The 14,087-nt window shown below is 44.2% G+C and overlaps 1 protein-coding gene across 2 annotated transcripts in view; it reads left to right on the forward strand.

Moving 5' to 3' along the window:
- The window catches only part of LOC142585090 (ubiquitin carboxyl-terminal hydrolase 15-like), a 67,846-nt gene that overhangs the window by 24,455 nt on the left and 29,304 nt on the right, over window positions 1-14,087 (forward strand). For both annotated transcript variants that reach the window (XM_075695598.1, XM_075695597.1), the window contains exons 11-15: window positions 1,481-1,705; window positions 3,539-3,622; window positions 5,692-5,783; window positions 5,920-5,985; window positions 8,583-8,711. In XM_075695598.1, coding sequence (XP_075551713.1) covers window positions 1,481-1,705; window positions 3,539-3,622; window positions 5,692-5,783; window positions 5,920-5,985; window positions 8,583-8,711 — 596 coding nt within the window. The remainder of the gene's footprint in view (window positions 1-1,480; window positions 1,706-3,538; window positions 3,623-5,691; window positions 5,784-5,919; window positions 5,986-8,582; window positions 8,712-14,087) is intronic.

The raw sequence follows: 14,087 nt of genomic DNA on the forward strand, positions 1-14,087 counted from the left end.
TCGTGTGCTTTATTATTTCTCTAAACCTTAATTTGTCTATTGAAGCGACAGATTACACAAACAATAGATATTGCCTCGAATAATTGTCAGTCATGTGTCGCTACGAACGACATCACAGCAGTGTGATCTACATAGGCGCACTTGTGTGATCGATGCTGACTTTCCGGCTAGGGGTGCGGCACCCAGGAGGAGAACGGCAAATGGCGTTCGGTTTGAAATTTCAGCTCTTTCTGCAGTGCATAGCAATGTGTGCAGTAAAGCCTCGTTTAACCGTACCCACTAAACAGTAGTTTCGCTTTCACAGTAATAGTCAAATCCCTGACTCAGCGGCCGTTTAACATAATGTGTTTTGTATCCGGAAAAACTGTACCAGCTTATTGCGTACGTATCGGTTAATGCATAGTGTTTCCACTTTTCGTTACGCAATCATGGTGGTTCGTTGTTCCCTACGGGTGGTCCGGCAGAACAAGGCCTCCAAGCACTCTGTGCATTTGCGCGTGAAGCCACATCAACATCATTTCGGTGCCGTGCCAGCGAGTGTTGTGGCATCGTGCAAGCTAAGACTCGCATCATGCCGAATCTCGGACGAGAAACACCGGGTGCTCAGCATAGAAAAATTGGACATAGCTCGTGCTATCGAACAGGGCACGAAGTTGGTGCTGGCACGCGACAGGGATATACCGTTGACTACGTGTGTGTCGTTTGGAATGCAAAGAAGTTGCTCAGCGGCGCTGCTGTGACCGTGAAGAGATGTCAGCTCAAGGTACGACTTTTTGCCTTCGTTGCCTCTGTTGTTGCCAAAGTGTCTCCTAACAACAGTGATGAGGATGACACGGAATGCGACAGCACGGCGATTCAGGCCCGACAGTGGCAGAAGATGCGAGTTGCATCAATCTCGTGAATGCAGTTGTTGTGACAAGAACAGCAACGCGATATTAAAAAGGTGCCCTGCGATTTCTGAAGTACTACCGCGTCCGTGCATGGAGGATTTGCTATGCCAACGAGGAATCTGCCAAGCGAGTGTTTGCCGAGAAGAGGGGGCTGGCTGAATAGCTGGCTTGCAGCTTCAGTACGTTTGAGGCTGCTGTCGTCACTGCTAGGCCACCGCGGCATGAAACGAAAATAACTTTTGTCGCGTGAAGTGAATAAATATTGCACGTTTTTGCCCTTTCATCACACTTTCTCCTAGTTCTGTTTTTGACAGGCAAGTGGGCGATCTTATGCTATTTCAGTTAAGCAGTACTACTGTTTAGTACATACTTTTTTGCGAGCTCGGTTTAACAAGGTTTCACTGTAATACTTAGCAGGCATGATTGTTACCGTGCGTTGTATGCACGACGCTTGTCAGCACAAAATAGCCAGACCTGGCGAGGGGCCCTTTAAGGGAAGCCTCACCTCGGTGAAGTGGTGGCTGTGCTGCTTGGTTATGACGAGTCCTGAATGCTTTTGCGCCTGTCCTTCTTTCGCACTTTGTCCTTAGGTGGTGGCGCATGAGGCGTGGCAGAACTACCTGATGCGCAACAACTCTATAATCGTGGACATCTTTCACGGGCTGCTCAAGTCTACGCTGGTGTGCCCAGACTGCCACAAGCTGTCGGTGACGTTTGACCCCTTCTGCTACCTGTCCTTGCCCCTGCCTTACAAGAAGGAGAAGCCACTTGAGCTGATCCTCATTCGGGCAGACCCCTTTGAAAAACCTATCAAGGTAGGGGACCTTCTGGTGGGAGCCGGAAGGTTTTTGGCATATTTGGCGTAGAGGTTGCATTCCTTAGCACAGCTCCTTTTATGCAGATGTTTCCTTTACATAGTCTTCAGTAGCTTGATGCAAGCAGAAGGAATGCCACTCATCTCTTTAATAAAGCATTGTCAACCAAATTGTAGATTTTCTTTGTTGCATCTAGTAATCCGTAATGCAGATGCACCTCACTGTAACGAGCACAGATATAACAAAGTAAATCTTGGCCATGCTTTGCTTTAGTGAGTATATTGTACTACTTAAATGAAACAAAATGCAAGATCTGTGATAATTATTGGTTACAGCAGAGCTTGTACACTTGCTGACAGATTGTTGAGACACTGGTTATTCAGATATGTTTGATTATTTGGACAGCTCCGTGGCACCACCACAGGCTCCATAGACTTGAGGTATAAGGACAACCAAAATTTTGGACAGCTCACAGCGCGTGGTGTGATAATTCAGACTATGTTTGCAATACTGTGTTCTAATTTGGCTGCCGAGTCAAGCAGAAATAGCTATATTTTCATTTTGATACATCTTCAGCCATCTCGCTCGCATCTCCTTGAAACCGAAGTTATTGAAGCCTAGTTGATCTAGTACCCATCAATCGTGCCCAAACTGCAGTACAATATGTACAAGCCACTAAGTTGTAAAGGCCACCGCTACTATGAATTTTTGTAATGTCTGCAAAGGCTGCATTTGCGATTTGTGTGATTTGGTGTGCAAGTTCCCTTCTGCTCTTACCAGCCACATTTCATGGCCAGCTGATCCTGTTAATAATGCAGTTGGAGTGTCGCTCTCACCACTGAGGAAGCGCAAAAAACGTGAAAGGAATAGTAACATAAAAGGCATTGGTAGAAAAGCGCGAGTACAGGCAATTTAGGCCAAGGGCAAGTGTATGTGCACATAGTAATGCGTTGACAAACTTGGGCCTTATTCTGAAATGACTACTTTCAAAGGTACTTTCAGTTTCATGATATTTCGCGTGACTAGCACGTCACTAATTTCCTGGCTAATCCGGTACTTTTCACTCGATTGGGTGCTTTGACGGTCCCCATACAGTCTGAATTATCTGTTGGTGACTGTGTTTGTGTTAGCTCGCAGCTCAGCATTTACGCTAAAGCAAGGTGTGAGAATGGGCTAGCTAGTATTCCATGATGTAACCAACGCAACAGGGGACACAGAACACAAGAGAGGCAACAAGGACAAGGGCCGTCTTCCAACTGGCGTTTATTTCAAAAATACATCAATATATAACCTCGCGCACTCGGATGACAACCAGATATAAATGTGCAGGTTAACACGAGCACCACAAAGCAACAGGAACGCCAGGAACAGCCTTAGGCCTTGGTGCACTCTTGTTGATTTGTGGTGCTCATGAAATGCACATTTGATGTCCGTGAAATATGATTTGCTCAAAGACGCCATCGCTTGCGTTGTGATTTGGACTCCCCTTAGCGCCACCCGATCTTATGTCTCATATGCTTCTGAGCACCGGCAACTGTCCGAATTAGCCGAAGTACGATCATCTATGTCCGAGTTAACGAGTTTCATGCCATGGGTTCATGTACAAGTTTGACGGTACCAGATGGTATGACCAAATTAACCGAATTTCTTAATGGGGGCCAAATTAATAAGGTTTTTACTTTACGCAAAATTATGATAGGACCACAGCATCAGTTCAAATTAACGAGATTGCACTGTATTACCGTTAAAAATGATTTTAGTGTGGTGGGTTGAATTCATTTTCTTGTTACAGGAATTAATTTCACTCCTGACCTCGCTTTGATCCCCTTGCAGATAAAGGTGACTGTTTCAAAAATGAGCACCATCCAGGATGTGTGCAACTCCATATCTCGGTTGATGGACATCCCAGCCGACAGGGTCAGTAGCAACGACTACTTCTGTGCGTTCTTTTAGCTACCAGTCTTGCTTAATTAAAACTGCTGATCCCACCATAACTTAAAACAAAAGGCATTTGCAATGCCTAACCGTTTATTTTATTTTTTAAACTAAGTTGAACCTGGTGTAACTGTATGAAAAAAAAGGGGGGGGGGATTTAAAGGACATGTTGCTCTCTGCACCCTTTCACGCAGTGAACAACCTGACCACATGCGTATCTGCAAAGATGCAACTGACTGCATGCACACTTGACGATGTTTACAGGCATGGTTACAGGCCAGTGTGAACTTGACAAGGAGTCTGGAACAGCAAAACATGAGTGCTTTGTGTTCCTGTAATGTTTTTGCTGCCTGCAACCACACTCAAATGTTCCGGATGCTCTTGCAGTCTCATTCTGGTTCACTTAGTTCGCTATTCCAAGTGGGCTCAGCGTTTTCCAGCGTTTTGGAGCTCAGCATGAAAGCCACACTGCTGTGTCAAGTTAACTTTCGCAAGTAGCTTTTGTGCTTGTGCACAGTGTATTTAAAATAGCTGAAGGAGTGCGCAGAGAAAAGGAAGTACAAAGAGGGACACCTTTGACTAATGTCAGCACACACACAGTGTAGTTCCCTACAAGCTGACTCTTGTGCAGTCTGTGGTTGATGCATCTGAGGAAGGGAGGCATTTTTGTTGAAAACTGTGGATGTTTCAAATTATGTCAATAGAATCGTGTGCTGACTTCTATCTACCTTCTTTCTCAATGCCCTTTTTCAGGAGCGTAAGGTACCTTTGTCATAATAGTATCATTGCTGGCTGTCAGGATGTTGCTTCTTATGTTTTTTTTTTTTTTATGTGAACTTGAAAGTTGTTTCTGCCTCTTCATGGTCAGTCAATTTGTTTGTCATGCTCTAGCTAAATTTAGCTGGTGGCGTGCTTCTTCAGAGTTTCTCAGTCATGCCAGTTCTGATGCTGTGCTTTCAACTCCAGGCATGCTTGCGAGGGAAGGGGGAGGGTGATTGTTGCCTCACCTGTGATTGATAGGATAGGATTCATTGTCATTATGAAAGGCATTAAAAGGTTCTTAAAATGGCCGCTTCAACTAAAAAAGAAATAATTGAAAAATCGGTTTGTCTGGATTTTCTTTTAGATTGCTTGCCAACATGCCGCAGTGGCTTAGTGGCAGTGGTGTTGTACTGCTGAGTGCGAAGTCACCGGTTCCTTTCCCTGTTGTGGTGGCCATATTCTGATTGGGTGGAATGCAAACGGGCACATGTACCGTCCTTTTGCGTGCAGATTAAGGAGCCACAGATGATCAAAAAACAATCTAGAGCCCCCTCCCCCACTGCAGCATCCTTCATAGTCAGAACGAGGCCTTTGGGAAGTTTTGCAACTGGTGTGCGATGGAAGAGCTCTGGTCCATTTCTTAAAAGTTCACATCATTTTTGGAATGGCGACTCGGCAAGCTTAAGACGCCCTCTGCCTTACCGCATGGAAGCATCTTGCAATTGCTTCTGTGATGTTCAAGGAGGGTACATCAAACGATTCAGGCCAGCCTCATCCCAAGACACTGCGCACGCTCAAAAGCAGTGTCTTGCAGACGGCGTGGGCCACAAGGACCATTAGCCACTCTGCTTATCCTGGCTCCCTGCCTTCTGCCAAATACTGATTGCTGTAAAAAAAATCTGAGAATCGCCCGACACACTGAAATGAAATGGTACAAAATGGAAAAATAAAACTTGGCATGTTCTGTAGATATAAAATTGCCATCTGCAACCAAGGAATTTCACGAGACCAATCTCTTGCTTCGTTAAAAGATAATGGCTTTGGCTAAATAAAGCATTGCAGGGATTTTTTCGACCTGTTACCTAAGATATTACAAACGTTTCAGCTAAAAGAACAGATGGGCCTGGCCTAACTATACAGTAGTTGCTGCTCTAATAAAATCCAGATGTGTTTGCATACTTTTCTGGAGATGGAACATTGGCCCAAGCCATTGCTGCGCTGTTTTACTTTCTTCCATGCTTTCAGGTCTGTATGTATCTACAGATGTTACATGCTTTCATGCATTGCAGCTCGTGGTGACGGAAGTTCACAAACACCGGTTTCTCAGGGTGCTTACACACTCTGATCAGGTGGACACTCTTGAACGGAGTGACGTGTTTGTGTGAGTGCCCACCTTTCTTCGCCTGACTAATCTGGCACAGAATTTGTCTTGCCTGCCTTGTCTTCGTGGTTGGCATAATGTTTTTGTCCTCCTTTCTCTCTGTCTCTTTTGTTTTTTTTTTCATTCTTATGGGCAGGTATGAGATGCCGCAGCCATTGGATAACTCCACATTGTTTTTGCCAGTCTATATGCGGGAAAAAAGGTGGGTGAGCAGTTCCTCTTGTTTCTCTTATTTCATTGTCTTGGTAACTCCTTCGTGTGCGGAAGTTGTTTTAGAAAAATTTATAGTAGGAAGGGAAGAAATTGTAAGAAGGCAGTATTGACTTTAAAAGAAATGTTGGCAGTCACCTTAGCATACGTTAAACAGGATGAAGGTGAAAGCCTGTGCGCTGACAAAACATTTATTACAGTCAGCGTCACCTTTATGTAGAGCGCGGGAACGGCGGGCTCCAGGGTGCTCCTGATACAGCCAGCGACGTCTAATGCTCACTTGTGGGCATGACATATAATGGGAGCTGGGCATATTTGGGCCAAGCAACTACCGTTAGACGCTGCTGGCTGGCTCCTGAGAACCATGGAGGCCGCCGTTCCCGTGCTGTACACGAGGGTGACGCCGGCTGCACATTACGTGACATTTTCATTCGAATGCATTGTTAGTTCCTATCACAGTGGAATCTCATTGATACGATCTATACGGAACCAGAAGATAATGTGTGATTTGAAAATTGTGTTATCCAAAGCAAGCCCTAAAGAATATGGAAATAGGGGTACTCAGTGACAAACTCAATAGCAAAGGTCCACTTGGTGTCTAGTGACAGTGCTCTGCATAACACGTTATACAGAAGTTATATGGAACAGCATCACTCAGCGCCACGCGAACCCCAGCCAACACAGTTTTATTCAGCAGTGATGGACTAGCTTGTCAGTTTGCACCAAACTTTTTTTCATTGTCTGTAAAAGTTCTTTTGGGAGTTAAAAAAGAAGCAGCTATTTTTTCAGTCAACTGATCAGCGGCGTACCGCCAGTCAATGTGACCACACTGTCACAGCAGCGTTTTACCACTGGTGGCACACCGCACCCGTTTCTCCTCCAGTGTGGCTGTGGCTTAACACATCATTCTTGGGTTGTTAGAATAATAAGCGAATAAGAATAATAAGTTAATAAGTGTTTAAGCTAGTACACTGGAATATAAAGCTATGAAGTTTAGAAATACCACTAAAACCCTACTTCTGCAGTCATATTATCTAATTTTACGTACAAACTCAATTGCAGTAACTATTAAAATATATGGCTCCTATGAGACGTTGGCTGAGAAAAGGAGAAAAAACATATTAGTATTCAAAAACACATATTCAGAATCGTATCAACGAAACTCCACTGTACTTTTCTCCCGCCAGCGTTTGTGGGTTCGAGTACTTTAACTCTATCATGATTAACTTTGCCTTAACACCTGAAGTAGTAGGTTCAACTCAACAATCACAGTGTCAGTTGGAATCCTCTTTGGAGATATGGTTGGTTCGCCCATATCTCGAAGTTGGTTTGCTTGAATTTTGGTGCTATAACGATAAACAACGGGTTTGCTGACCCACGAGCCATCGAAGGCTCATTAGTCGCCTTAATATATTTTTGGCAGAAACTAAGGAGATTTGAGGTAACTATCATGCAGGTCCTTTAACTCATTTGCAGAACAGTTTTAAAATCCTGGATGATTCTCAGCAATCGTAAAACATAGGTCATGGCACAAACAAGTAATGCAGGCCGCATGCTTGTAGTGGGCATTGGCTACTTTCCTGCAGCAATGCCTGTTCGAAAGGTGGCATAGGTGGTGCTATGAATGTGTCAGGGAGGCAGTCCTCTGCTGCAGGGCTTCATTACTAGCCTTAGCACCCTCATGCTGGTAGAGCTCAGGCTCATAGCAGGGTCAGTGCAAGCTGTGAAACATGGGCATCATTGTCAGCATGAAATACAGAGGTTTATTTTAGCCCACATACTTCGCTATTCCGATGCCAAGTCCTATGAGGATTTACAGTCAACCGAAAAAGATTACAGACCACACAAGCGCATGCCAAACTGCCTCTTCACGACACTTCCGTTGTGTGAGCAGCTTCCAAGAGCAGTGCTAGGCTGGAAATGTCCTTTTGTTGTTCGCTGGCTTGTCAATTTTCTTGCTTGGTGCAAGGCTTCTCTATTTTTCTCTTTGACAGCTGTGGAAACGTGCTTCTGTGTCGAGAACAGTATCATTGGAACTGATATTGCCTGCCACTGTGCTTCGCATGAGAATGAGGAAGTAGAAAAACTATGTTCAGTGTAAGAAAATTTATACCGCGGCAAAAAACAATGGCTCGCTTCCGGCCTAGAGCAGCTGTCGGCTACAGGTGCCGCACTGCTGCGGTGGCGAAAAGAGGCAGTTTGGTACAGGCTCCTGTGGTGCGTTAACTTCTGCTGTTGACTGTACATATTTAAGGAGGGCCTTATAAAGCGGGCTGTTATAAACAAATTGCTGTGAATATTTCCTTCAGCTTTTTCTAAGCCTTTTATTCAAGTCGTATTAATGGATCTTCATTTGGTCACATTTGGTGAAATATGTTGGAAAATTTTTCCCGTCTTTATTCCCTATCAAAATTAGTCTTGTGCAATGCAATGGAGGTACAGAACTTAAGTGAGAAAACAAAACACGACACTATATTGATTAGACATAACATTTTCTGTGCTGGTTTCTTGCAAGCTTGTTTAATTCTCTGTTGTCTTAATGCAACTACATTCGATTGCATCTGCTTGTGTCTGCTGTGGTGGTTCCAGCTCGCAGTGCGATACCAACAGCCGGGCAGTACCAAGCTGCCACCTGTTCAGCTACCCGTTCTTTGTGTCTGTGCCTGCCAAGGACTGCACCTACGACATGCTCTACGAGCGAATCCTCAAGTGCCTCGTGTGAGTGCTGATGACCTCTTGTTTTTCAGCCTTGCTTTCCTATGTGAATGCTGCTTGCACACGGTGCAAAAAAGCAGGTTGAGGGGGGGGGAAAGGCAAAAAGAGTTGCTGCGATTACTTTGCAAGCATTTGTCATTTAGCATTTATCGGGCGGTGACAGCGATTATCGGGCGGTGACAGCGATTATCGGGCGGTGACAGCGATTATCGGGCGGTGATAGCGTAAATCAGATGCCGTGCTCTGAGGCTTGTCCAAATCAACTGCTGCGTGGCCATGTATCACTGATTTGATAAGGGTTTCATGCCACAGAATGATGCCTACATCTCCTGAATCTGGAAAGCTACAAACTAATTTTCTCAACTAGTGACAGGGTAAAATTGATGAGGTCTTGCTCTATTGCATCATTGATTACAGAGCAAAAGCAAGAACTGGTGCACCGAATGGTTTTCACAACCCAAATGCCTCTTTGCTTTTCAATGCAGCTCCACTTAGCTGGCATGGCACAAAAGTAAAACAGACCAGCTTGCCTTCTATAAACAGCAATTGGCTTGCATATTTCTGAGATGTTCTCGCAACGCGGGTTATGCCATGTTGGCATTTTGAGTGAAATCAGCAGCCCTGTGAGTTGATTAACTGTGGCAAGGTGGTGAATTTGACAAGTCTGCCTCTGTCCAGGATAATACTCCTGACCAGCACTTAAAAGTATGTGTGTTGTGTAGATGATAGTAACTGTATGACAATCAAGTGTGTATGGTCTTGCATATTGTGTTCTGAATGGATGGTCCAATTGCATTCAGGACCAGTCCTGTTGTTGCTAGCACCCCTCTGGCTTACTGTATGGAAGTGGTCATGCATTCCCTTCCGTGCAATTATAAGGAGGGCATATGAAACGACTCAGGCCGGCCTCATCCCAAGGCACTAACCTGACTCCTGGTGTGTCTTGTAGAAGGCTTGCGCCACAGAGTTGCAAGGCTTGCACTAGAAAGAGCCTTGCTAGCTGGTGCTGTTACTCTTGTAAATTTTGTTTGATTTCACTTTGGCATAGATGCCTGCCAAATGTTGTTGCTCAGCTATGGCACGTTTAAATGCATACCGTATTTACTCAATTCAAGTGCGCCCTCGATTGTAACACGTACATTTTTCGTGACCAAAAAAAAATTCCTTTACATTACTGTGGACCTCATGCATTCATACAGAAATACTACTTTCTCTCGTTTGGAAAAGCAGGTTTACTCCCAATGCACTAAAGTTGTGATGAATAAAAAAGTAAGTTTCGCCCAAAAGGCGAAGCATCGATTATGATAGCAAATTAGTAGACTATACGAAGTAAGGACAGTACTTTTATCGGCTGTGTAAACTTGTAAACACTTGCTTTTTAACTAAATTAATAAGCATGGTGTCACGCACGCAGAAGCGAGCGTGAACGTATCCCATTCGATGACCGTGGAAACTCCCTATCAAAATGTTGGAATGAAGAGGTACGGTAGCAGGAACTAGCGACTTGACCTTCATGCTGCCTCTCGCTTCAACGTGAACACAGCACGGTGCTCTTAGATGCATAGACTCTGTCCCCATAGCAGATCACTTCCAAGATGGGGCCATGCAATCAGTCGCACCATACACAGCAGCTACGGGGGTAGAATGCCTCTCCTCCTGTTTCTGCCAGTCCCACACGCAATTTTCAGGAATTCCAGAAGCGTAGACTGTTGGGCCAGTTGGTGCATCATGTAGTGTTGTTAAGCGGAAATACAGGTGGGAAGAAATGGAGTGGACAGGACAGCGTCTGTCCTGTCCACTCTGTTTCTTCCCGCTGTGGGGATGCGCGACTTTCGCGCGTCCCCAGATATCTTGTTTTCCCCCATCTCCTGCAATCCCGCTTCGCCGCGTGGCCTGCGTGACGCCCGCGGCGGTCGATGTGGTTGAAGCGCAGCGTGAGGGATGGCGCGAGTGTTGCACTGCTACAGGCGGGGTTACTTGGGCGCCGGGAGACAAGGCGCTTCCTCGCGCGGATCGGCGAACAGCGTCGACGTCCCGCGCGCGCGCCGACCCATGCTTCTGCAAGGCCGTCTCGCGTGGCCGCCTTGGAACGCGCCACCGTTCGCGTGACCGTACGCGCGAACGACCAGGCGTTGGGATCCAGCATGGGGCGAACATATTCGCTCGCTATCCGGTCGCGGTGAGTCGGACTTCCTAGATTTGTCACGCGCCCATCGGCATGTTTTGGGGATAGCAACTCGGCTAGCAAGCATTGATCTCTGAAAGGTGCAATAAATGCCCTTGTGTTTGTCCGTACTACTGTGTTGTCGTTCCTTTGTCCCAAGAATACGGGTGAGAGAACCCCACACCGCCCATATTTCCGTTTAACAACACTTCAGGAACTCTGAATGCCTGTGATGCTGCTTGATGTCCATCCTTTTCCGCACAAGTGCTCACTTTCCTTTTAATTGCGGCATCATGATGAACTCAACATGTCTTTGCAGTTGGTGCTTCCATGATGATAGAGCAAACACAGAAAACGGAAACACAGATGGTGGACTAATCTAAGCACACCTTGCTGCAGCACATAGAGGCAGCTAGCTCGGAAGCATGTACGAGGCAGTCATTTTGAAATACTGATGTTGACATGGCAATGCAGATTTAGGGTTGTACTCGATATTAATGTGCACACACTTTTTGGCCCCGTTTTATCAGAAACAAGTGCGCGTTAGATTCGAGTAGCCACGGTAATTTGATTTAATATAATGAAATGGGCTGCGCTGCTATGCTCTTTTTTTTTTTTTTGCTTCCTTTTTGGCCTTTGCTCTTGTGATGAAACTTCATGCATCGCAAGAGCATCACCAGCAGCCTGGCTGCTGGTGGACCTTGCCTTTGTGGCCGCAGCATAGGGAACACCAACATAAGAGACTCCTAAGAACTGAAACATTAGTCATAGCAAGGCACCCTACTGGAACAGAACTAACAAAATGAGGCAAAATATATTGGAACATGAGCTATAGTAGGGTGGCTAGACACCAGAGAATTAACAAAGGATAGCAAAGCATTTGAGCACCACATACAGTGTGCAAAATTGTTTCAGAAGCCCATGGAAAAATGTTCTGCTTTAATAACTTAGATTTTTCTAAGGAATTCGACAAGGTCTCCCACATACTTCTTTTTCATAAACTTAGTCAACTTAATATTGATAGTAGTCTATATTTGTGGATCAAAGATTTCCTTTCAAATTGTTCCCAATTTGTTGTAGCCAACAAATTTTCCTCTAACCAACGTCCTGTTCAATCTGGAGTCCCATAAGGATCCGTATTAGGCCCCCTTCTTTTCCTCATTTTCATTAACCACCTTCCCTCTTTAGTTTCTTCTAATATTCATCTTTTCGCTGACGACTGCGTTATTTTTCGTGAAATAGTTACTGGTAACGATGCTGACATTCTCGTCAGATTGATATTCTATACCTAACTGGTGCAATACTTGGCTAATGGAATTAAATATTAACAAGTGTAAAGTGATGCGTATCTCTCGCGCATCCAGTAGTCCTGTTCCATATTACCTAAACAACTCTCCTTTAGCTGCGGTTTCTTCCTATAAGTATTTAGGCGTTCATATCACTTCTAATCTAAGTTGGTCTCTGCATATTGAGAAGGTAATTAACAACGCTAACCGCATGTTAGGTTACTTACGCCGTAACTTTTCTGCAGCCCCTTCATCTTTAAAGCTCTTATTATATAAAACACTCATTCGATCTAAATTAGAATACGCCACTCCAGTCTGAGATCCAAGCATTAACAATTTGGTTGCGTCACTAGAAATGGTGCAGAATCGCTCTACTCACTTCATCTGTTCCTGTTATAACCGCACTGCTAGTATAACTTCTATGAAATCTGATGTATCTCTCCCATCCCTAGCATCCCGCCGAAAAATTTTCGCTTGAACTTTTTTCATCGGCTTTACTATCACCCTGCCCTCCGTGACGAATTCATTCTTCAGCCACATTATATATCTAACCGTGTTGACCATCGCTTTAAGGTTGGTATCGAGCCATGTCATACTAAAACCTTTCTTTACTCTTTTTTACCTCGAACTTCACAATATTAGAATCACCTTTCTTCCGACATTGTTTCCATTAATGATAATACCTGATTTAAATATGCCTTAGCTAACATTGTATAATTAGGATTTACCATACCTTACCATGCTTTGTGATATTATGTTTATTATGTTCATCATTATTTTGTTATTATTATGTTACTATGCACTGTGTTTATTCTCTACCCACTCCCCTCTTTAATGCTTCGGCCATGAGGGTAAATAAATAAATAAATATTGGGAGTCATGGCCCACCCGTTTTGTATTATTGTATAAGAACTACATACAACCAATACAACCTATACAAATACTGTATAAGAACTACATACAACCATTAGTTGAGATGCTTTGTAAATATTTTCCCGTAACACCCCAGAAAGCTCTTGACAGAAAAAAAAGGAGGGTAGCAATAGAAAATTAAAGCAGTGAGCAGGAAATTAAAGCAGTGAGCAGGCAGGAAAAGAACAAGTCCCACTGATAACTTCAGTGCAGGATTTTTGTAGCATTGAGCAATCTCTTGATTGGGTGAAGACTCTGGATGAATGGTATGGAGATGAGATGTAGCGTATGCATGGAGATTTAGGGTCTGTATAATTATTTTTTCTCTATTTTTACATTTTGCGGAAGTGCCCTTTATGAAACGTTACTGAGGGTGAACTCTTGCACATACAGAGTTTCCTTTAAAAATTTTTAAAAATTTCAAATATTAGCAAGCACAGGCATGATGGTACAGATTCGCCTAGACTTGGTCCTTTTGGCTTCACATAACTTTTTGACTTTGCACAAATTGGCCATCTTCAACAAAATGTATTGTGTTTTAAGTTCAACTATTTGCTATAATTTCTTGTGCGTACAGATGCTGTTTTCACCATTGCTACGAAATTTAGAAAGATGATGTGGAATAAATAATGTTACAAGAATGTCTGATGCTACATGCACGAATATTGGACCAATCTATATTCCACCCATCATTCGTATGGTAACTGAAGTTATTGTGGCATCAAATTTTCTTCTAGTAATTTCTGTAATAGGCTATGCTGGCATCCATATTTTGCCTTCCCTGAACCTTCTTCATCCCTTTCCCTATCACCCAATTGCTGAGTTTGAGGTCGCAGGTTTGATTCGTGCCATGGCGGCCGCATTTGGGCGGGGACAGAATGCAAAAGCGCTCACGTGCAGTGCATTGGTTGCATGTTAAAGAACCCCAGGTGGTCAAAAATTAATTTGAAGTCCCCCACTACGGCATACCTCGTAATTAGAATCGTGGTTCTGGTGCATGAAAACCTCAGAATTCTG

Source organism: Dermacentor variabilis, chromosome 6 (assembly GCF_050947875.1).
Source record: "Dermacentor variabilis isolate Ectoservices chromosome 6, ASM5094787v1, whole genome shotgun sequence".
Taxonomy (NCBI): domain Eukaryota; kingdom Metazoa; phylum Arthropoda; class Arachnida; order Ixodida; family Ixodidae; genus Dermacentor; species Dermacentor variabilis.